Source organism: Lissotriton helveticus, chromosome 6 (genome assembly GCF_964261635.1).
Source record: "Lissotriton helveticus chromosome 6, aLisHel1.1, whole genome shotgun sequence".
NCBI classification, from domain to species: Eukaryota; Metazoa; Chordata; class Amphibia; order Caudata; family Salamandridae; genus Lissotriton; species Lissotriton helveticus.
Window position 1 is genome coordinate 368,229,833 of NC_136067.1, and position 25,048 is coordinate 368,254,880.

Sequence of the window (25,048 nt, forward strand, 5' to 3'; positions counted from 1 at the left end):
GCGGCAGGCCTGATCCTCGAGGTGCCTTCTTTCTCTGCCGCCACAGCGGGGACCGGCGGCACTATCGGGCCACTCGAGGGGCTGCCGGGAGGCTGGTAGGCCGCCTCGCCCCCTTAACAATGCCTTGCAACTTCTGGGGCTTTAGCGCTGCAGTGGCGGTGGGCCCCCCCACACGGTGTTGCAGCGGAGATCGGTGGCACGGCTGGGCCGCATGGGGGGATGCCGAGAAATTGCTTGGCTGCCCTGCCCCCTTATTGAGACACTTCGGGCCCTCTGGGGCTCCCGCACAACCTCTGTAGTGACCCCCCCCGCAGTTGATATCGCAGTGGGGGATCGGCGGCGCTGTTGGGCCACGTGAGGGGCTGCCGGGAGATCATTTGGCTGTCTTAATCCCTGTAGAGACATCCTGGGCCCACTGGGGCTTCTGTGCCGCAGCCGGGGGAGGACCCTACGCCCCACAGGGCCACCTCGTGTTTTGGCGTGAGCGGGGGGGATTGGCGGCATAGTCGGGCCGTGAGGCGGGGCCCAGAGACAATTTCCTACACCTGTACCCTGCCACCCCCTCCTGGAGTGATTTTGGGCGGTTGCTGCCATCGGCAGTTGACGGATCAGGCCGCAAGGGCGTGGGATGGGCCGCTGAGGGTGCCTACTACGGCCTGCGGTTGGGACACCTGACTGTGTAGGTGAGTGGGCTTCACCTGCTTGCCTGCGACATTATCACCCCGGAGGCTGGTTGAACCGCGTCCAGGGGTCTACACGCCTCAGGTGGGACAGGGTCCCTGGGGCATCCGAAGAACCCGGGTGTTGGGGCCCTTTGCTGGGTGGTGCCAATTCGGCGGTTGGGTAGGACCGCGGGAGCTGGCATTATCTGTGTGTGTGCCCCACTTGGTCAGATCTGGGTCAGCCCAGGAAGATCAAGAAACAGCCATGAAAAGAGATAAAGGAGGCGGCGGCTCGACCAAGCCGGGGTCTAATGACAAGTTTACTGGCCCGGGGGCGGTGGCTGGAGCCTCCGGGGCCAGCCGGGAGCTGTGCCGGATAACGCAGCCCTCATGGCCGCTATCACCCAATCCAGAGACATGTTAGATGCAAAAATAGGGGCAGTTGTATTGGACGTTATCCTGCTGCAGCAGGAACTGCGAAACGCGGTGTCCCGTATCACTGAGGCTGAGACCCATATATCAGAGTGGAAGATGATGTCACGGTGTTGAAGCAGAAGGTGGCGCGATGGAAGCCATCCAGAAGGGCCTCACACTCAGGGCAGAAGACGCGGAAGGGCGGGCCCGAAGCAACAATCTCCGATTCGTTGGGTTTCCATAGGGCTGCGAAGAGGGTAACATGGAACGCTTCATCACGACCTGGATGGAGGGCTGGCTCCCCCGTGAGGCTAAGTCCAGGTGCTTTGTAGTGGAGCAGGCCCATAGGGCACTTATGCAGAAGCCTCCTGTAGGGGATCGCCCACGGCTGGTTATAGCCAAATTATTGAACTATCTGGATAGGGATGCTATTTTGAAGCAGGCCCCAGCCAAAGAACCCATGCTTTTCAACAATGTTCATATTCTTATATTTTCCGATTACACAAGGCAGGTCCAGCAGCTGCGTCAATCTTTCATGGCAACCAAGGCCCGTCTGAGAGAACTTAAGTTTCCATATGCCTTGTTGTTTCCGGCCCGCCTTTGAGTGGTCTTTCGTTCCCCCACCCATTTCTTCGACACTCAGGAAGAGGTATTCAGGTGGACGGATTAAACTGTTCGGGTGAGGCCCCACACACCACCTGGAAGAGAGTCGGTCTCATCCTCAAGTGACGCCGCTCAGGGGGCCCCTGTGATCAGCGGCAGAGGGGCAACAGGCGGTCACGGTCCCGGTGCCGCTCACAGTCCTGCGGTGCCTCCTCCCGAGGGGGGGGGGGGCGGCCCCCGGGAGCCAAACATTGGAACAGAGGATGCCAGTGAGGTGTTGAGGAACTACATTTACTGATTCCAGGGACATCCTGATATGGCCTTGTCTTACCGTCAGGATTGAGCTGGCGGGAGCCCTGCCAGGTGGTCATGGGCTGTGAGTTGGGTATCCATTGGTTGGGGCAGTGCCCATCCCCCCGTTGGGGATTGGGGACCAGCCCTGCTGCGACAGATACTTCAGTGTTCTTGAGGTATGGGGTGGGGGGTTTGTTGGGCGGGGGTTGTTTATGCTTACAGGTCGCTCTTCCACTACAGGCCCGCTTCAGGTTGCACGCACACCACCTAGGCCCACCATTAGCGCTGAAACACGATGCACCCCCTTATGGATAGAGTACCCGATGGTGGTCAGGGAGCACAGGGCGGCCTCTGTATTGTAAGCTGGAATGTACGCTGGCCCTCGATAAGATGCAGCGAGGGGCCATACTCCATCACGCAAAGAGGGCGAAGGCCGATATTCTCATGTTGCAAGAGACACACCTCATGGGCACTAAGGCACTTTGCCTGCAGCGCTATGGGTTTCAACAGGTTTTCCACGCTGGTTTTATGAGGGGGTCACGAGGTGTAGCTATCCTGATACATCGCAGGGTCCCCTACACACATGAGCAGCAGTGGACCGACACGCATGGGAGCTACCTGTTTATCTGGGGTAGGGTTGGGGAGGACCCCCTGGTGCTAGGCAGTGTGTATGCTCCTCCCCCTTTGCAGTGGAATTTAATTGAGAGGCTGCAATCCTTGTGGGCCAATATGCCTGATGTATTGCCTGCGGTGGGTGGGGACTAGAACTACATCATGGACACAGCTAAGGATAGGACCGGGGTTGGGAGTTGCCCTAGGAGCGGTCTCCCTATAAAACTACACTCTTTGGTGACGGGGCTGGACTGGGTCGACACCTGGCGGCGTGCCCACGGATCTATCCAGGGATACACCTACCTCTCCGCGGTCCACAAATCCTTTTCCAGACTGGATTATATCTTTGGCCCCCGGGCGATGACTGGTAGAGTGGCGACGGAGGAGATTATGCCTTGGGGTCTCTCGGATCACTCCCCGGTGTTCATAGAAGTGTTTACGGGCAGGGAGATGCGACCGTTTCGGTGGCGTGTCTCGGTGTGGCACCTTCAGAACGCAGAATATGCAACTCATATGGGTGAAACTATTGCCCAGTATCTGACTGCGAACGTGAGATCCGTTTCTAGTGCTGCCACCTTGTGGGAGGCACTGAAGCCCACTCTGCGTGGGGCGGACATCTCCTGGTATGAGGCGACTCGCAGGCAGTGTAGGGAGGAACTGATTCGCGCTGAGGCGAACATAAAGATGCTTGAGAGTCAAAATCGTGAGACAGGGAGTGACCAAGGAGTGCGGCAATTGCTTTTGGCCCAACAGGAGTGTGCCGCTCTATTGATGGATGAGGCATGTCAAGTCCGACTGGCAACGCACAGCAGAGTATACCAATGGGGGGACAAGCCCAGCAAGATGTTGCATCGCCTTTGTCAGGGCACCTTTCACTCCCAGGCCCTACCGGGAATCTTGGACCCGGCTGGAATCCCGATTACAGATCCTCCTGCCATTGCGGAGAGCTTTGCTATATGCTACGCGGATCTCTATGCCCCCCGGGAATGTCTGTCGGCTGCTACTATTGATACGTTTATAACGGATTTACCACCCATGGAGCTGTCAGATGAGGTACGGGACCATTTGGAGGTCCTCTTTTCGGATGAGGAACTGGGAGCGGCCCTGGGAGAACTCAACCCTCGGAAAGCACCTGGACCTAATGGGTTTCCGAGTGAGTTTTTTCGCTGGTATAATGTGCAGTTGACCCAGCATTACCGGGCGGCTGTGGAGGAGGTCCGGGATAAGGGTGTGTTCCCCCGGACTGGAGACACGCAGAGGTGGTGGTGTTTCATAAGCCAGGGTGTCCCCCGGAACAGCATGCCTCTTACCGCCCCATCTCTCTCTTAAATGTGGAGGCCAAAATCATGGCGAAGGCGCTGGCCAATCGCCTCTTGCCCCATATTACTTCACTCATGCACCCTGATCAGGCGGGGTTCTTGCCCCAGCCTGCAACCAGGCTCATCATCAGGAGAGCACAGGTGGCGGTTGCGGCGATTCAACAGACTGGGGAACAGGCGGCACTACTCTTAGCGGACATGGACAGGGCGTTTGACTCCCTGAGCTGGGTCTACCTGTTTGCATTGCTCCATAGACTCAATCTGGGCCCACGCTTCCTTCCCTATGTGAAACTCCTATGTACAGATCTGGCGGCGTCGGTGCGGGTCACGGGCGCCACCCCCTCCACTTTCTTTATTAAAAGGGGCATGAGGAAGGGATGACCCCTGTCTCCATACCTATTCGCCCTGGCCATGGAGCCATTGGCGGCCTGGGTGCGCAATGACGCCCAGATACGTGGATTTGAATGGGCGATGGGCCTGTCCAATAGAATTGCTCTGTATGCAGACGATGTTATCTTCTTTCTTACGGCACTTGAAAGGAGTGGGCCACGACTTCTGTGTATTATGCAGATTTTCGGGGAAACGTCGGGTCTGTACATGAACCCCCGCAAATCTACACTGTGGGCACTGGGAGATTGGACAAGGGAGGGCTTGTGGGCGTCCACGGTCCAGTCGGCTACGGGCGTCTTGAAATATTTGGGGGTTGTTCTTTCGGACGTACTGGCCATTGCCTGGGAGCGTAACCTGACACCTGTGTGGGAGCGGGTTCATGCAGACATTAAGTACTGGTCCCGTGTGCCCCTGACACTGTTTGGCAGATCGGCGATCTTCAAAATGGTAGCACTCCCCTGACTTCTCTACCAGCTGCAGAATCACCCATACCCGATCCCACGTAGATGGTTCCGGCTGGTGAATTCTGTGCTTGGGCAATTTCTGTGGGAGGGGGGGAAGGTGCGCGTGGCTATACGTACATGCTTCTTATCCACCTATTATGGAGGTCTGACATCCCCGGATCTCCTCTCGTATTATCAGGCCTTGCATCTACTGGTCCTCAATGAGTGGTGGTAAAGCGATAGGGGAGACCCGGCGTACGCACTGGAATACTGCCTTATGGGACACCACACACTACATACACTTTTGTATTCGGTGCGGCTGCGTAGTGCGCTGCCATCAGCCACGCAGGTGGTGTTTATGGTTTGGAGACAGGCGCTGCGGCGCATGGGCTGGTGGACTGTCCTGACTCGGGAGACCCCATTGTGGAACAATGGGCGCCTGCCCCACCTGGCGGCCCTTCCGGGGTTTAGGGGATGGGACGCCAGTGGTATCTCCACCCTGGGAGATGTTCTGAGGGGCACGACACTAAAGTCCTTCCGGGATCTCCAGGAGTTTCATATGCCCCAGACACAATTCTATCGATACCTGCAGTTCTGCCATGCACTGTCCCCCAGCCTGCAGGGTTTGGAGTCCATACCCGAATTTAGTCCCATTGAAGTAAAAGTCTTTATGGGGATCTACAGGAAAAGAGGATTTCTCTAATTTATCAGTCCCTGGTCATGCACTGCTCCCCTACACTTCAGAAACTCCAAGGGGACTGGGAGGCGGACGTGGGCGGGCAGGAGGAGGAGGATTGGACGGAGGCCCTGGCAGCCCCGCAGGGGGCGGCCAAAGCGATACGGCTCCGCCTAGTCCAGTTCAAATACCTCCACAGGGTCTACTTTACTAGGACACGGCTGTCGCGGGCTGGGTTGATTGCCTCCCCGGAGTGTCTTCGTTGTGGTCGGGATGAGGGTATGTTTATACACTCGCTTTGGCAGTGCACATCACTAGATCGCTACTGGAGGGGGGTATTCGCATGTCTCTCCGAGGTCCTGGGCTGGGAGATTACACGTACACCCCAGCTGGCTCTGCTTGATATCATGGAGGGGGTGGGTGGTAATGCCTACAAACGACATCTCATGCTCCTAGGCCTTACACTGGCAAAATGAGACATTGCTAAGGCGTGGAAGGCGACGCGGGCCCCCTCGGTGGCCGCCTGGATAAATGGTCTAGACTTTTGCATGGGGCTGGAGCAACCCATCTTTGTGGCCAGGGGGTGCCTGCGCTAACACTATAAAATATGGAAACGATGGGCGGAGTACCGGGGCCTATGGATGGAGCCTCCGGCGATAGTGGAGCCCTCGTTGCGGAATACGTTTTTTGGCCAGTATAGATGGAGGGAAGGGGAGCAGGGAGGGTGTGCGCGCCTGGATTAAGACTACTTGATCTCCTTTTAATGCTGTGGATGAGACTGTTTGGACTCAGTGCGATCTTTGGGGAGGAGTGGGAGGGAGGGAGTTGTGGGAGGGGTGCAATATCATTTAATGTTCTCATGTACTGTATTGTCGTTCCTGTAAAAAGTTGATTGCTGTAATGGTTATATTTGGTTTGATTTGGCAGATGGCTCTGTCGTGCAGAGCCCTGCACAATATATGCAAATTCACAAATAACACATGTTTTCAAAAGAAATAACACGTAGCTTGTTGTGGCAATGTGTGGGTGTTAGGGTGAGGGGTCTCTGAGGGTGGCATACTGTATGTGGCAGCCCTCAGAGTCCCTCTCTGGTCACAAGGCCCTTTGTACCAGGGGTACCTTTTACAAGGGACTGACATGTGGCCCAGGGTTGTGCTAATTGTAAGAAGGTACCCTTGGTATCTGGCAAAACATTAGAGGAGAACCATGCAAAAAGGGGCACTTCCCTACACATGGGTTCTGCCTTTATCCATCCAATGAAGATAAAAGTTATTTAAAATTATGTAGAGCTGGAATATTGTCAGTGATGGAGCATGGACAGGTTACATAATGAAACTTATCTATTCAAACCCCAGTTCTATGTCAAAAGGAAAATATGCTGAGCTTCACTAACCTGGTGCCAGCCTCATATCACTAAAGTACATTGTTGGCATGAAGGTTTCATACAATGATTATATATGTTGTTCCATGCTATGCTGTTTTCCACATTTTCCTTGGTTAGCATTTGTATATAGGAAAAATATGCGTTACAACCTAGTACCTATCATGTCACATTCCTGTTTATTTTTTTCAGGGTTTTAAATAGCTCACATTCATATTTTTTAGGCACCGGGAGATTACGTCATTTGCCCAGAATCACAGGATGTTCAGCGTCATTGCCGAGACTCGAACCCTGTTCCCCAGATTCGAGGTTGACTGCCCTAGACAGTAGGCCAACTCCTCTCCCCCTATCCTCCCTTCCCTTTCTCTCATTTAACATTTCAACGGTTCTGTCCTTGTTAACCACTGTTAGAAAGTTTGGCACTTAGTGCTTGAAGAGAGCATGCTATGAGCAGAGGCAGTTACTGGCACCTAATTTCCCTAAGTATCGATGGGGTTGAAATAAACGTTTGACAACTCCCATCAGTGTTTTTGCCTCTGCTACAAAAGGCTTTCATAAAGATGTAATGAAAATAATTACCCTTTGTCAAAACTACCAACTATGCAGTATTCTGTTGCACATGTTTTTTAAGTACACCCGTTACAACGCAAACTTCATGTTATGATTCCATTTCATAACACTTTTCTTTGAGGGTACCATTTAACTTTGCTAATGCATTCTTTACAGCAAAGGGGGCCAACTACTAGCTTCCGTATTGTTGCAGCCCAAAATGTTACATCATAATAAGATTTTCTTTGTAGGACAGCTGGTGGCAACACACTCAAATTAATCCAATATTTACCAAATACTTCCCTTCCTATCAAAAATATTACTGATTTCCTTTACCAATGCTTATTTTTAGGTCATGCTATCAAACCTATCCTACTACATGTTTGACATTTTCTTAATTAGATTTGACTATGTATGTGGAAGCCTGACCATTTTCAGGCCAATACTGGCAAGTTTACTGTGTAGAAGTTGCTGCGGCCAAGAACAAATTAATGAAAACCTGTTGTAGCGTTCTCCACAGCCCGGAAGCAGGCAAATGAATATCCCTCATATGAAGCTCCGTCATAGATGCCTTTATTCCTCAACATAAGATCACTCACTGCACTCTCATTTCATCATAACCGTTAAAAACCACACCATAACACCTCCCAGCAAGTTACGTAATTCCTTGTTCTGTTCGCCCAGAACCATTAAGGTTCCAGCACATATAGACTCACAACACTACATCTTCTCCTTTGTTAAGTAAAAAGTACAAACAGCCACATAACATTTCATAAAAGTCATTGAGGCACTCGCACTAGTCGGCCAGATTGAGTGGTATGAGATGGTTGAAATGCCCTCTGATTATGCACCGATGGCACAGGTTCTGATGCTTGATCTGGACAATCAGGCGGCATCGCCTCATTCATGATTGCAGGAGCTGACAAACGTCGAGGTAGGCACTTAAAGTGTGACAAATCCCCTGTGATGGACTTTCTGAGACGATGCGCCATCACCATATGTTTTTTGCACGTCACAACCCTCATAGGATCGACAGAAAAATTAGGGTCTGTCTTCCCGTTTTGTTTCAGCTTGATCAGGACCTAGTTGTTTAGATTGATAAATACGATAGAAATGCACACTCTGATGTATGCATGTAGAATAGCGGCAGTATAAATAAATGCAATATTGATGTACACTGTAATCTATGCGTGCCCAACTATGTCAATACCAGTAAATATAATGCCAATGTACCCTGAAACCAATGCACACACAGTGATATCAACACCAGTAAATCCATTGTTGATGTACACTGTGATTTATGCCTGCAGAATGATGTCAATATCAGTGACTGTAATGTTTATGTACAATGTAACAACTGTATGACCTCCATGTTACACATGCTCACACTCACCAGCTCGTATCATTGCTGTTGGATTTATCCAAGATGACGACCTCTACATCAACCCCAAGCCAGAGATACGTGGTCAGACAGGCCCTGAGACCCAGACCCAAGCCTACCGACTGATAGGTCACAGGTGGGGTTACACTTAGCCCAATGACAATGCGCACCCAGGGAAAACCCTGATCAATCCCTATTGAAAATCAGGTCACTGTTTGCAGTGTCCCCCTACTTTTTGCCCCATTTGAGACCCATGGGTGCTGTTTTTCTGACACTGAGTGTGCCCTGGGTTCTGCTCTGGGCAGACCCAGGGCCAGTGCTATGCTGAAAACACCCACTGCTATGTAGAACACACAGTGGAAACACACAAATGCATTAGGGTACAACTATGATTGGCATAATATACACTATAAGTAACTGGAACATAAAAGAGCAAAGAGAATTAAAACGATTAAAAAGACCTTTAAGTCCCTAGGATATAATAGGGCATGGCACTTTAGAGGCCAGCAGCCTTTGTTTCACTTGCATGTGTGCACTGCTGAGAGCCTGAGGTCATTTTAAAAGCAGCTGTGCGTTGCAGCACTGTGATAATATACATTATGTTTACATATTAAATACCCCCTGGGTCTCTCCTAGGTGTCCGGAGTGGAGGGGGTCCATGTAATTATAAGCCGGATCCTTTTAACAGATGTTTTATATGCCCTGGGGATAGAGAAATTGCACAACTCACTTCCTCCATCGCAATATAGTGCCTCCCAAAATCGACTTTGGTGCTAGGAGCACTGTGGAATGAGGATCTACACTATTTGTGCATATTCAGGACCCCCAAGATCTCCCCTAGGTGGCCCGTGGGTGGGGGATCATGTAACTATAACTAGGAACTTTATAAAATATGTTTTAAATGCCCTGGTGATGGAGAAATAGCACCATTCAGTTTCCCCATTGTGATGCCTAGCTGCATAAAATAACATTGCTACCCTCTCACTGGCCGAAACCCTGCGCATCCACAGGGCCAGAGCAGGCGGAAGATCCTTCTCTCTCATTGCAGCCAAGACCTGGAACGAGCTATCGGCAGACATCAGACGCGCCCCCTCCCTGAACACCTTCAAGAAGGCTCTCAAAACCTGGCCCTTCGGCTAAACGGATCTGCGCCCAACCCACTCCCTTTAGCACCTTGAGGCCCTCACGGGTGAGTAGCGTGCTTACAATCCCCCTGATTGATTGATTGATTTATGAACACATAAATGTTGCTATAAATTGGATAACATTTTCATTCAAAGACTTAGGAGAATGGTATTGATAAATCCAACAATATGCTGTTGTTGAATTTATCCTATATTGTACAGAAAAGAAGTTAAAAGACTTTCTTGTCTGTAAGCCAAAATTCAGCCTTCCTGCAGTCCTTCCTGATTGGTTTTAGTTAACAGGGTTAGCCAGGCTGCTTTGATGAAGTGATGAGCGGCTCACCCGGGAGAGGCTATATGCTGGATAGAGCTGTGCTACACAGGAATGCCAGAGTGGTGGAGGTTGAAAAGCATGAGGCTTCAAGGGAGGAACAGGACAGGACGTAAAAGCCAGGTCTGCCATCACCCAATCCCCTCTGACCCAGCCAGACTGCAGGCCTAAGGAAGGAATCTGCAGATGTTAGGGGGAGGAGATCTATGGAAATGAGCCACACTGGAGGTTAGTTTAGCTAGTTCTTACTCCTCTGCTGAGATTTCAGCCAAACTTAATCCTGAGGGATTAGTGCTTTCTGGGAGAAAAATCTGCCACACTTTGGAGGAAGTGGGCATGCTCTGGGATGTTGCCTTTCACCTTTGGACAGGAGTGCTCTTATGCTCTACCCCAGACAACACTGAATAGATATGTGAGAGGATCTGAGGCTCTCGGATCTGCTGCTTGAAATTAAGAGAAGAAGAAGGATTGCCCTGCTTGAAACTTGATTTGCACCACTAGGCCCTGCATTCTGAGTGACTGCGCCTTCTCCACAATCTGGAACTACAGCCCTGTGGGTGTACCTTGCTTCAGAAGAATTGAAGAGTGGACTTCCTGCAAGCTACAGCTTAACGGAGATCACCTGTATCATCTTCACCAAGAGTCCCCTGCCTGGAGTGCATCTAATGGACTTTTAAGGGTTTTAGCCAAATGAATTGTGGGAATTGTGGTCCCAAACTTTCCAGGACCATTTTGGAGCTTCCGCACCCTTGGATTGTATTTTGGATACTTTGAACCCTCAAGGTGAACTTCAGGAAGAAGTTCCAGAAGTTCTGAGAAGTTTGTTGCAACTTTGGGAAAACAAACTCAACTAGGTGACTAAGTGCTAGAAAGTGTTTATTCTTCAAAGATTCATATCTATGGTTCCCAATATTGGTTTTTTGTTGTTTTGGTGTTTTTTAAAGATAAAAATATTTCCTATTTTTAGAAATAGGTGTTGGATTTTTATTGTGTGTTGTATCTTAATTATTTACAGAATTTGTTTTTTTAAATGCTTTACATACCTGTCTCCTAAGTTAAGCCTGCTACTCGCAGCAAAGCTACAAAGGGTTGAGCATGGAAATAATTTATTGAGACCTATATTGAGCCCTAGACCGTGTTAGTTGCCTTAGTGCCAGTGGTAGATGCATATTTACCACTACTAATAACCCACTATCCAACATTTGGCATTCAGCGGTGTGGATACAGACTTGTGTTTAAAAGTGCACCTTACCATGAAGTAAATTTAAGATGTTAAAAATCCTCTAAATTGCCTTAGAACAAAAGTTTTCAGTTTTGAATTTTTTGAATGTTGACAAAACTTGATTTTTTATCCATTGTTTTGATTGTTCTAAAGTTGTTCTAAGTCTGATTGATAAATGTTGTGACCCAAAACTATGGATATCATGGAGCTGGAGCTGGCTAATCTGACTGAAAGACTGACTGAGTTTAGGGTTTTGTTGAAGGCTAGGAGACTACATGCTGCTCACAAGATTAGGAAGGCTTAGTTTGTGAGGTCCCTGAAGGCCTGGACCAGGCCTGCCCCAGTGACTGAAGTGGGAGGGGAAGCTGACTTCCCCAATGTCACCCAGGAAGAGAGTTCAGATGAGGCCTCCTCCATTGTTTCCAGTGTAAGCTGTGTAATGCCAGAAGGTGAGAGGAGGGCAGCGTCCCCTAATCAGGAACCACAGCTGTCCCTTGCAGAGAAGCGACTTGAGGCCCAATTAGCTGTAATAGCTTTAGAGCAGAGGAAGCTGGAACTAGCTAAGGAAAAGTGGGAGGAGAAGAGGGCAAGAAGAAATTGTGTCAGTGATGATGAAGAGATTGAGATGTCCAGGGGTGGTGGGTTCGACCACAAGCTTCCCAAGGGTATAGTACTCAGGTACACAGAGGGAGATAGCATTGACAAATGGCTGACTGCATTTGAACAGGCCCTTGAGATGTTGGGGTCAGCCCCATGCATTGGTGTTCACTCTTGTGGGAACTGATTCCAGTAGCTGGGAGGGATAGGCTCCTGGCCATGCAGGGGGATGAGGCAAATTCAAACTCTCACATGAGACTATGCTTAGTCAAGAAGTTTGGTCTGACTCCAGAGCAGTACAGGGCAAAGTTGAGAGACACCTAGAAAGTGAGCACATGCTCCTGGGTGGACTCTGTGGACATTTCAGTGAATGCACTCGGCCATGAAACAACAATGGGAACTGACTCACAACTTCATATTGAGAATGGAGGTTGTAATTGAGAGATATCAGTCCCATGCCAGCAGCAGAGGCACAACTAAGCAGGCCTGCACTGGATTAAGTTCCTTGAAAAATCTGAATTGCCACTTGCACTGATACTACTTTATGTTGTATTGTCACTGTGAATCACCCTTGACTCTGCAATGGTTTAAAAACAACCTACGTGCACATCATCATGTTTAACAAGTTGGGGCGTGGCACAGGAGTCAAGCTATTGATTTTTTTTGGCTTGCATGATGTTAATTGATGCACCACTGTCTATGATAAAGGGTATGGTACAACCATTTACTTTTACTGTAATCTTAGGGCAGTGTCCAAATGAATTTGGTTGTCGCGTTAGGTGATTTGCCTTTGTCTTTTGTTCATCTTTGCAGGCAGCCAAACCTACATGTGCCTGTTGATCCTTAGTCAATATCATTATCGCACATCCATCTTCATCACTGGCGCTTGATATTGACATTGAAGAGCCTCTGTAAGACGAATTGTCTGGTTTCTACATGTCGTAACTGATGTTGCTCTTTGGCTTTGTGGGTGTGGCAAGAATGTTTCTGGAACCTTCTGACGTCCATTTTCTCTTCTCGCTGTGACGTATTTGACTTCTCTTTCGCTTTGTAAACCCATATGAAGAGGTTTTCTTTCCTGCTGCCTTTACACATCTGTCCTATGGTTGGACATTTGTCTTCATGGGGAAATAAAACCCACATTGGAAACACAACTTTTTCTACATTGAAGACGTTGATTTGTGTGACCTTGTTCTCACGTTTCATTACTGATCAACGCTGTTTCATTTTTTGCTGTTCCAGCTTTCATATCAGCAGCTTGTCGATATGCTATTTCATCGGCCCTTGCAGCCATTAGTACTTTCTCTTAACTGAGCATTTCTCTGAACAAGTGTCTTTTGAACGAGTCTTAAAGACAGCCATCAATGACTCTGAGGCGTATGGATTCTACATCATTAAATTCACTAAACTTGGAGTGTTTGATAAGCACATAAAGTCTCTCAACAAACGTATCCATCGTTTCACTAGCTTGCTGTCTCGCTTGATTGAAAATGTACCTTTCATATTCAACCTTCGGCATAGGATTGAACTTAGTTCCCAATGCTTCTTTGATCTGACGGTACGATATTGCATCAGTCTGCAAGATTTTTTTCAGCACTTCTTTTCATCTACTTCTTCTAGGGCATCAAACGTCTGAATCCATGCAGTCCAACTGGCGCCAATATTCTGCTTCTTGGTGGTGTTGAATGACGGTAGTGGTTTCAGAAACAGCTGCGTCATACTTTGCACACTTTTCTACTGCCATTGAGAGCATATGTGTTTAGCTGACTGCCGCTGTTCACTTGGACCTGTAACTTATGTAAGCACTGGCCGTATGCTTGCACTTGGGTCATCACGCCCGATCTGAGGTTGTGGGCCTTCCTTCTTGACGGTGAGTAACGGTTCCATCTCTTGCACTTGATCAGTGTTGTGTTTAGCTTTTTGCATCATACCTGGTTGTCACTGCCTTTAGCATTTCGCTTTGTATCGATGACGGATCTGTGTTGTGATGTGGCGCAGTATCTCTTCTTTTTGCCTTACCAGTAGTATTCTGGCAGGCTTTTCGAATATGGGCTGGAGCGGGGCTCTGCCTCCACTCACACAACTGCTTCTCATCAATCTGGGCGCATGTGGCACACACAAGCAGTTTGCTGTATCAATGCAAACTTTCAGGGAGAGCAGTATTGTTTCTTTGGGACACGTGTACCAATTGTCGCCAGTTTAGCATCTTCCCCAGCCATAAAGCATGCAAATGAATATGCCACACACAGAGCTCTGCAATAGACGTCTTTATTCCTTAACATATATGATCACACACTGCACACTCATTATATCATAACCATTAATAACCACACCCTAACACCCACCTCACAGCAAGTTACATAATTCCTTGTTGAGTCTGCCTGGAACCGCATGGGTTCTAGCGCACATATAGTCTCAAGACACTATATCTGTTTTACAAACATAAAGCAATTACTCAATGTGGCTGCACAGCTTTGCAGTCTATGTGTAAAATAATACTTTTCAGTTTTACTTGTTTTATGTAGTGCAAGTTTGGTCTGAAGGTATTGGAGCCCTTTAATTGGGCACCAGTTTCATTACACAAGGAAACATTAATTTGTTGTCTCTAAAGCCTGCACATGTGGATCTTCCTCCACTTGGTTCTCATCTCCGCTCCTCTATGAAATGTATCTCCGTACATTTACAGTGCAATCCAAATTATTGTACAGCTCAACTGTTTGAATAAATCACTGTTCAGCATAAACACATTGTGCTTTTTTAGCATTACCTTGTCACTAAATGACGCTAACTAAATAAAATGGTAACTGCAGCATCATAAAACATTTACGAGCGGGGGCAGGCAAAGGTAACGTCATCTTTAAAATTCTACCTAGCAAGACTCTCCGGGAAGGGATTGTATCTGCCTTTCTCGATTCGACGACCGCAGCCTTACAGTGCATAGTATTAAAGCCCCCATAGAAACGTTTTAAATATAATTTTTTTTTTAACTAGCAATTTTTTTATAAAAATGTACCACAGACTATACAATATTTTGAGTTCGTGTTTATAACTAACACGTGTAAGGACGAAGTTGAAAGTGAGAACTTCAATTTTCATTTCGCCTCGCTATTTAGCACACCTTCGAAGTCTTTCTTTTGGGTCCTTGCTACAGTCATCCAATGATGTCCATCCAACTGCAGCGGTTGCTCGGTTTCTGGCTACCCGTCTGACTGTGATTGGTGTGAATCTAGATGGAGCCACGAGCAAACCAATCACCGGGAGCCACGGTTTGAGATCCGGGGCAGACGAGGGAGCGGCGCATGGCATTGGCAAGTAGATAATGCCAGACTCATCCGGGTGTGCGGCACTCAGACTCGCCTCTTCCCATCCACAACACAGCCAGCCCAGTCAGGGGCACAGACGTTGACGGACCCGACTTCGACATGGCAACACCGCGACTTCTGTTAGGTAGGACCGTGGCTGTGTTTATAATGCCCGACAGCTTTCTTATATGATATATTATATATACAATTCGCCAGACCATGGGGTGATATTTGTACCCTCATGTCGTTTCTCTGTGTAGCCTCCTTACAGAAGCATTCTAACAGAAATAAGGCTTTACTATTGTGAATGACCACTTTCTTCTTCCCACCTTAGAGTTGAACATATTTTCTAAGTTGGAGTGTGTAAGGAATTTCATTCATAACAATTGCTGTGGAAAATGTAAGACAGAGCCATAGATCCGATCGCTCTAGATTTCGTGGGGTTAGGTGTGTGTAGCATCCCCGATTAAAAGTTTTATTGAACCGAAAAGTGCGAGCTAGAACACGACCGGCTAGAATGTGTAAAGCTTAGTAATATCGAAGTGCCCCAGAGTCGAGAAAATCTTCGCTGCTGGTGGTGTTGAACAGCAGCGGCAATTGGTTAATGTTTATTCCGCTTTCAACTCATGCATTCGATTTTCATTACTTGGTTAAAAAATATGTTTAAGGCAGTTGAAACGGTGTTCTTTAACTCTTCTATACAGAGGATGTAGGCTTAAGGATAGCGCAATCGACCTCGAAGCTGGGAGCTCGGGTTCGAGTATCGGGAACGACGCTCAACATCCTCTGATTCTTGGCAAATTACCTAAAGTAATCTCCCCGTCCCTAACAAACAAACAATCAATATGTCCATCTGTAACAAAACTGGTGCTCATGTAAAGCGCTCTTTATACCTGATATCTTCGGGTCTAGTTAACGCTATATAAAACTAAAAAAAAAGATACCGCATGTAGTTCTTTTTCCATAAACCGTGTCTTTACGCATTTATTATTCTGCGCTTTGTAAACTGATTAGTAGGCTCCATAGTTGTTGACAGTTATCATCTATCCAATTCCTCAAACAAGGAGCCTCAGGAACTTGCATGTTTGCACTTGTATTTTGGACATAGAAAGAAGATTGTGTTAAGCATCTTTGGTTCTGCGTATGCCACAGGAGAAAATCGCTGCTTGCGCAAACTCATTATTCAAGTTTGACATTTTTGTGGTCCCGTCATTAAGATATATATTACCATCTTTGTTTTATTATTCAAGCATCTATGTGAAAAAATATTAATATAGTAAACCCGTCAATTGAACAGAGTCATTTGTCCTAATCAGATTGCCTAAAGGAATGTGGCAGAAATATCAAACCAGGGGAAGATTTGGGGATAAACCCAGAAAGTACATATCTCTTAAAAAAGAAAAAAAAAAAGCTTTTTATATAATTATAGATGACCTGGCCAGCGGATACAAATGATTGGTCCTACACACAGGTAAAAATCATGCGATGTATTTCATATAGTAGAGTTAATCATGATATACTTACTGCTTTGCTATTTGGTACCTTCCTGCTCAGAATCCTTCTGAGTAGGTTTTTCAATGTGTACAAATTGGGATCTTTTCTCATAATTAGTTGTAGAAAGTTACAGTTTTGAAAACTTGCCCCCTCTAAGGCCGAGCCTAGAGACAGCGCTCATGCGCTGCTCTGCGAGGCATGCTGTAATCCCTCTCCCGGTAATAGAACACAGGCATACTTTTTGATTGGTTGCTTGGTCTGTCTTTAAACATTCTATTGCTTTCGATGATAACGTGTTCATTTGTCCTGCCTTGTGGCTGTTTTGTTACTGCCCAGGTGACCACCTCTGCTACATGGCTCCTTTCACTAGTGGCCTTATGTTCTCTCTTACTGCGCTACTTTTTATTTCCACCGTCTCCTCGCCACTCGTGGGAGCACAGCGCTGCCTCAAGGCCCTATTCTCTTAATCTCTCTGTGCCTTCCACCAACACCGTATGCTTGATGCTCCAGAAGCATTTGTTATTGTTTAACATTTTATGTGGGAAGTTATTGTTAATCTGTGCTGCTTTAACTTTATATTTAAGGAGCTGGGTGCCGTGCTCTGCACGGCACGTGTAACTACTCCCCTTTTGCTGCTCTACGTAGTGCTGCAGCTCATCAGGTTTCTTCGGGCAGATTGGGATATATGTGGGCTGAGCTTTTAAGAACCTCTAATTATTTGTATACACCTGTGTCAGTCAGGCGTGCAATGCCCATAGGGCTAAAAGGGCTTCAGCCCCCCCAACTCCCCTGTCGTGTGTCTCAGCTTGAGCTGCTGTGGGCTCGTCTGGGCAGTGTCTGGAGTCTTATCTCCAGCATACCCAAGTTTTTAACAGGTCTTTAAAAAACATTTGCATATTTACATAACTTTTGTAAACTGGTTATGAGGCATCGTTTTTTTTCTGGTTCCGGTAACCCCTGGGCCCCCCCACTCGATCTATTCCTTACATTTGTATTTAACATTTGCTGCCGTAGCGTGAGAATGCATTTCATGACAAGGAATATAAAGTAGGGTTGCCAATAGAAAAATACCAGCCATGTGTTGTTTAAAGAGCCTGCAAATACCTCCTCTTGACACTAAATAGGGTTATACATATATGTATTCATTAGTAATGTGACTTTTCGGTCTTGGTTCCCTTTTAATTATCAGTCATTAATCATTCAGGAAGCCCTAGAACACAATTAAAAGTGCTTTTCTATTTATATTTGCTGTTACAAGTATGCACATATATGTGCTGAAAATACGGTTTTAAGTGTCTGCTTATTTTATGTACCGTCTGGGACATGAAAAGAATGAACTGGCAACCCTAATCGTAAGATGGGAAGTTTGTTGCAGGATCAGCAAATCATTTATTTCCTCCACCCTCGATCCCTGATTAATGCCATAATAGCAATAGTTTAACTCATACCTGAAACCCTAGGCTGCTGCAGTAACATGCTGAGTTACTTTAAGTGTCTCTGAATGCACCCTGCAGTCGGACAACTCACTCCTGGTTCTCGCCTTTCACTTTCCTGCTCACCCTGCACTCGTAGCGATCACAATGCACTCACACTAATCATGTTGCATTAATACCATTCACCTGCTCAACCTGCCCTCCCATTGATCACTCTGCACTCACAATACACTTGCACTGTTCACCCTGCAGTCACACGAGCACACTACTCACCCTGCCCTCATGTGGCACTTCACTCACCTGTCCCCCCTCATTGCTCAATCTGCAGTCTCACTCAAACAAGCCCATCACCCACCATGCATTCATTCGTCCCACTCTGCACCTACATCCGCACCCAAATTCTTATGGTCACCTCACTTACCCTACAGGCACTCCTCTTACCCTACTCTCACACTGTTGTTCCGCTCACCATGTACTCACATGGTCACTCCTGCTACCCACACAGTGCAGAGGGTTAATGCCCCTGCTACAAATAACTTGTACCATGAGGATCACAGAACTGAGTGTTAGTAAACCATGAGTAGCGCTATAAAAAATGACATTTTTATCGGAAAGGTGCTATAGAGAAATCGGGTGAATTGTTGGTGAGTGGTAGTGAGGGAATTAATGGAAAAGTAGGAAATGGGGGAGGGGTGCCCCAAAAAACGGTTGCACCGTGTGAGACCAGTGCTAAGGCCAGCCCTGGCTGGGAGTGTTAGCCCCCTAAGTTTGGGTCGAGTTGCGCCCCTGGTGTCAGTGTCATCCCGACCCCACGCGCGATCCGCAGTTAAATATGATTTATTGTTTTTTATCACCTTGTCAACAGTGGAAGTCACTTTTCACCTAGCTTTCCAGTTCACGTAGGTCACTTGAGCTATTGTTTGTGGGTAGGGTGGAAGCAGTGTCTGCTTAACCCCAGACTACTGCTGTTTCTTTGCAGTGGTCCCTGGGAAATTTCAGAGGCTATTATGTTATCTGCTGGCCAGGGCAGCTGGGAGCCGATAACCTAAGTCCTTGCTGCAGCTGTCTGCTAGGCCAGCGGGCCTTTGTGGATTCACAACCAGCACCTCCTACTTTTTCCATTTTAATTTCTGTACATAGCTTGAGCAGGTGTTTGAAATGCATGGAGCCAGTAGGGGAAACACAGTTTTCTCTGAGTAGAAATTGTCATTCTGGGAAGATTTTGTCTAATAACTCAAGGTTGCTTACAATGCTTCGTATCGAGTCTGTAGAATCTTTGCCCTGCTGGATACTTTTTCTGCAGTACCAAAAAAACTTGTGTGGAGCATGATGACCACAAATTGTCAACTGTCTTCAATACAAAGCTTTATAACGTGTTCAATACCTCTACAAACCTATGCTGCATTCGAAGCACATACGTTTTGTGAACAGTTACACCCATTAGCTGAACACAGGCTGTACAGAATTGGTAGAAAAGTAATATGGTAGTTACCAGCCACTATGTAAACCCTAAAACAAACTAGCACTCATTGTATGAGGTCATCCGTGATGTCATAAACGATGTCATAGAACATGTCTTGAGTGATTTAATATGTGTTGTCAAAAGCAGTTCATGGAGGGGGCGCAAGTTATTGTTAGCCCTGCTAACTATAACTAGTGCATTTCTTTAAAAACATTTTTTTTATAAGTTCAAAACATTGTTTTTTCGGACAAATCCACCTAACTAATGTTACTTAAACCTTTGGGTAAGCTACAACTTTTTTGTTTGGTTAATAAAAACCTTTACAAAGACATTGATAAAATGCATAAAGACTAATGTTAAAAATCATATAGAAGGATAAAAAGCAGTGCACTAATATGGACATAAATTAGTTTAAAAGTTCAAATTTTTTCATTTTTATTCTTTAAATGGCTGTACTGGTGATATTTGTCACTTAAGGTGCGTGAACCTGCTTAGAGCCATCTAAATGCTTAGTCCAAGGCCATTTATAACCTTTGGCTTTTTCAGTGCATATTTATATATTTTTAACAGTTGGTATCTTTGGAAAAACCTTGAGGAATGTACACAAATGACCCCTTGCTGAATCCAGTATTTTTTCTACTTTTTGGAAATCTCTACCTTTCCGGGATCATCCATGGGTTTCATATCTGTTTACACCACAAACCGGAAGTAGGTTAAAAGCACAAAATGAAGGTACACGGACTACCTCTTTAAAACATGCCAAAACTGTGGTGAAAATAATTGTTGTGGGATTCAGCTCTACATGTTCCTGAAAGCTGGGAAGATGGTGCCTTTAGCACAGCAAACCTTTGGTTGATACCATTGTTTGGGGTGGAGGGAGGGGATGGGGAGAAATATATTTTTCTTGTGGAATACTCTTCCTATTTTTCCTAAAAAAAAAATCCCATAATTTAGCTCTATTTCGGCTATTTTCAAGATCCCATTCAAGGGAATCCACAAACCCTTGGTAAAGTTAGAATCCCTAGGATGTTGGAACAAGCATTTGCAATACAATAGGTCTCGCATTTATAAGAGTTTGAGCTATTCGCATTGTAAATAACAATCTCCTTTATTTATGTGTTGTTTTTAAAACCGATAAACAAAAGTCATTGGCAGTTACAATGCAAATAGCTTAAACTCTCGCAAATATGATGCCTATTGTATTGCAAATGTGTGCTATACATTTTTTTAAAAATCATTAGGAGAGACAGTGTCCTGCCTGCAACAGCAAGCAGGACAAAACTATTTGAGAAAATAGTGCTCGGAGGCTGTAATTAAAGCCTACAGCGCGACAACTCTAACGGGGTGTTGCCATGGGAGGTTACAAAATGAAACAAAGCGGTACTAAGGAGGGACTACTAAGCTTATTGACCAATGAACTGCCACAGTTTACAGTGGACAATGACACAAGCCAATAGAAAATGGAGGCTGGATGGAGCTTCAAGTCCCTACCTCAACGCAGCATGCCTCGCAGAACAGAGCATGCGCTACCCAGGCTCGACCTAAAAAATGTTTCTTTCTATAACCATTCATCTGGTTCATATACTTTGAAGTGAGGAATAATCGTATGCAAACTTATTTTTTACAATGAGCAGCAACACATAAAGTTCTGCAAATGAGGGGGATCCAGCTGGATCTTGGATGTGATAACTATTATTGAATCGGATCCGAGACAGCCCAAGTGAAATATCACGACTTTCCCCCAAATGTGCCAAACCTGGGACATGTTCAGCAGTGCCGGCACCTTGATCCTCATTTTCAGTTGACCGGAATAATTTGTGTTAATTCCTTGCCCCAGAATTACCATTACTTCGAGTCCTGGTCACTCCTGAGGTCGGTGAAATAATAGGGATTGCAAGGTTTTTGTGAGTAACATGCTGGAATCTGTGTTTCTGTGCCAATTCCTGCATGTTTTCCCACCGGTATTTCACATGGAGACTTCAGCTGCTCTTAACACCACTGATAACTGTGCTAGTCCTTGTAACTGCCTTACGGGGCCTATACCAGTTATCGTGCCACTGGTAAGGAGTACCTTTGTGTGCTTTCATTCAGAGCAGTTGCAGGGGGTAATGAGTGCTCTTCTTTTCAGTTCCAACACAAATGCCTCCCGCAATGGAGCATGAGAAGATTCAGAAGGAGTATCAAATTAAGCTGGTTGCACGATGGGGCCTAATTTGGGGGAGGAAGAGGCTTAGAGGTCACACGTACCTATATTTCGATTTCTGTTTAAAAGATAGTGCAGTTTTGACACATTTCTGTGTGAAAAGGTGGTCTTATCACAGTGGAAGCTTGAGAGAGAAGTGACTTTAACTGCATTGCGGGTATTCATTTTTCCAATTTGCTCCCCTTTCTTCTAGTCTCTGTTAAAGCATATTACGCAGGATTGTGTAACTAAATGGTGCTTGTTGGCTTTCATTTTAACAATGTGGCCCTTAAGAGCCACACAGTCCTAGTGAGAGAGTGTTAGTGAGATTTTGTTGTCAGCAGGAATGATACAAATGATGTAATCAGTTTAGTATATACAAGTTTAGTGTATACTTTGTGAATAAAACATGCAAAAGAAAGGTTAGCAGGGCCTGCAAATAAACACCCTGTATAGGTTAGATACTGATCTTTGCCCTCCTTTTATTTTTTCTTTATTTATTTTTCTTTATTTTTCCCTTTCCTTATGTCTGAATGTAATGGCCTGGGAATTCATGAATGAACAGGTCTGGTGGCAACGTACCACACCACATTTCATAAGTATGTAAACCTGTTTAAATTTCAGTATGACGGTAGCTGTAATGTAACATGATTGGCGATTCTCTTCTGTGAACTCTAATTTTCTTTCCTAGGTACTGTGGGCTGTGCTCTGGTTTTAGCTGTCAGTGCTTTCTATTCTGCTAGTGACGATGTTGTAGAGCTGACACCAACAAATTTTCATAAAGAAGTAATTCAAAGCGACAGTTTATGGCTTATCGAATTTTATGCCCCATGGTAAGTATTAGCCTGTTGCTCTCTGTGAACAAATAGCGAAGACATTCTTTACCATTTTTAAAATATTTTGTTTAACCCCTTCACTGCGGCGGCTATTCCGCCGCAGTGCTACGGGGGAGGGGGGGTGCGCGGCGCTCCCGTGCTGGTGACGGAACCGCTCCTTCACGAGCCTCGGGTGAGCTGTGCTTGCGACGGAACGGTTCCGTCACAGCCCCGCCCGATAGAACCCTCAGCGCAGGCGCGGCGAGCGGGCCGTGGCGGAACCGTTCCGTCACAAGCACAGCTCACCCGAGGCTTGTGACGGAATGGTTCCGTCGCAAGCATGCAAGGGGTTAAGAGTTAATTTCCACTTTAATTTCGGAGTATCGTTTTGAGTACTCTGACTTAGTTTGTATGCTTGAAAAGGTATTCCTTGTATTTTAAGGACGACACTGAGGTGTCTTCTAATTGCACTTAACTTTTTTCATCCTTCCTCGCCATTTAATATAGTGGGACTATGGGATTTATCTGACCAATGGGAGAAAGGGTATTTGGGTGACCTCAGTAAATGGGTATCGCTTGTGACACCTTTGAATGAGGGAGCAGGTAAAAACGGTTACAGAAAGAAGTGGGTTCTGTGTATTTGTCTGTAGATCGGAGACTGCTCAATGCAATACAGTGGTACTGTTTTTTTTGTTGTTTTTTTTTTAAACTAGGTGTGGACATTGTCAGCGATTAACAGCAGACTGGAAGAAAGCTGCTTCAGCATTAAAAGTAAGTTCCAATTGTTTTTGATGCTACAGAGCCGTGAGTTGTATTTGATGTCACAGGACTTTGAGCCAACCCAGTGCCCTTTCATTTTATATGGCTATCGCTTAACACCTATAAAGACCATATCAAACCCCTGGACCGTAACCAGTGGTAGTAAGAAATACATTTGTGTTGTAACAATTTTTTATTCTAACTTTTCAAATTTGTCTCCGAATTTGAGTTGACTGGCAGTGTTAGTGAGCGGTTTGTCATTAATTGATTGTTACAAGAGGTGTCATCAATAAAGTGCTTGGTTTCACTTGTTGCCTTGGAGTCATTAGACATTGAGATTATACTCCATGTTGAAATCCTTTAACTGTTCTCATCCCGCCTGCCACTGGTGAATATTTGTACTACATCTGAGCTTGTGAGACTGAGACACAAGTCTTTAGTTTTACAACCAGAGAAGGGGTATTCAAGGTGCAGACCTAAGCCTTCAAAGGAGCAAGATAAGCACATTTGAGACCCCAGCTAATGAACCTAGGAAGCAAGAATGGGATGGTATGAGGTTTGTTGCCCTGCCATAAGGAGTGGAGGACCTTAACGCTTCAAAGTTTGAATCAGTAGATCTCGACCAACTATCCTCTTTAGATGAAGGCCTAATATCTCTTCCCCTGATGCGTGAAAAGATTTTTGAAGAGATCCGTAAATTGACAGCTGAAGTTTTTTGTTTTTTTGTTAAAACAAGTCCTGTTTGTTTCTTACCTGTTTGGTGGTTCTATGGTTTGTTTTTCTTTTTGTCTTGTTAAAGACTTTGATGATAGTCTGCATACGAAAAATGTTCCATGCCTAACTTTTTTTCCTTCTGAAAATTAACATACAATTAATCTATCCGCCTCAGTGATTTAGTTTAAGCCCACATTGTCCCATTACATGGTCTCCATTTTCAGGTTCTTTTCGCTGCCATCTATTTTGAGGACCAGTTCAGTTTATGATTGCTAGGAGGGTTGGAAAACACAATTTAGATTTTGTCTGAAGTTTCTTAACAAACTAGAAGAAAATCACACATACAAAGTCTGTAGTCTTTGCCAGCCAGAGGACCTTAATTCTGAAGGTTGCAAAGCTTTCTTTCCTAGAACTCTGAAAGCACATCAACACAACACGAGGCACATTACGCCATGACTTGGACTAAACGGCTCTCATTTAAAGACTTCAAGGTGAAGAAGAAGAAACTGAAGATCTGTAAAACAGACATGCTCTAGTGTCAAATATTCAGCATATTTTAATCAAGATATTGAGGATATTAGGGACGCAGTTCCAGAAAAGTTATTTGCGACTGCAAAGAAGCTTATATCCAAGCCATTTACCAGATACAGGTTCATAGTGTCTATGTTAAAACTCTAGGCAATTGATTTGGCATCAAAGCAAAAGAGCCCTTTGGATCAAAATAAAAAGACAAAATAGCAGACAAACTTTTGCACTTGGATTTCCACTTTGGAAGTGTGATCAAGATCAGAGGACGTATAAGTATACCTCAATAGTAAGACCCCGAGATTAGTGATGACATTTTTGTGGGAATTATGTCTTGCATTCCACTCGCTCCCTTGGACAGATT

At 45.9% G+C, this 25,048-nt stretch overlaps 1 protein-coding gene and 1 long non-coding RNA gene across 2 annotated transcripts in view; one reads left to right on the top strand and one right to left on the bottom strand.

Annotated features, from left to right (window-relative positions):
• LOC144762577 (uncharacterized) overlaps positions 1-25,048 on the bottom strand; it is a 177,967-nt gene that overhangs the window by 5,948 nt on the left and 146,971 nt on the right. The gene's annotated exons all lie outside the window — the stretch shown is intronic.
• The window catches only part of PDIA6 (protein disulfide isomerase family A member 6), a 116,259-nt gene continuing 106,491 nt past the window's right edge, over positions 15,281-25,048 (top strand). The window contains exons 1-3 of the mRNA XM_078647801.1: positions 15,281-15,445; positions 22,563-22,704; positions 23,400-23,457. Of these exons, the coding sequence (XP_078503927.1) occupies positions 15,421-15,445; positions 22,563-22,704; positions 23,400-23,457 (225 nt within the window). The 5' untranslated portion in view covers positions 15,281-15,420. The remainder of the gene's footprint in view (positions 15,446-22,562; positions 22,705-23,399; positions 23,458-25,048) is intronic.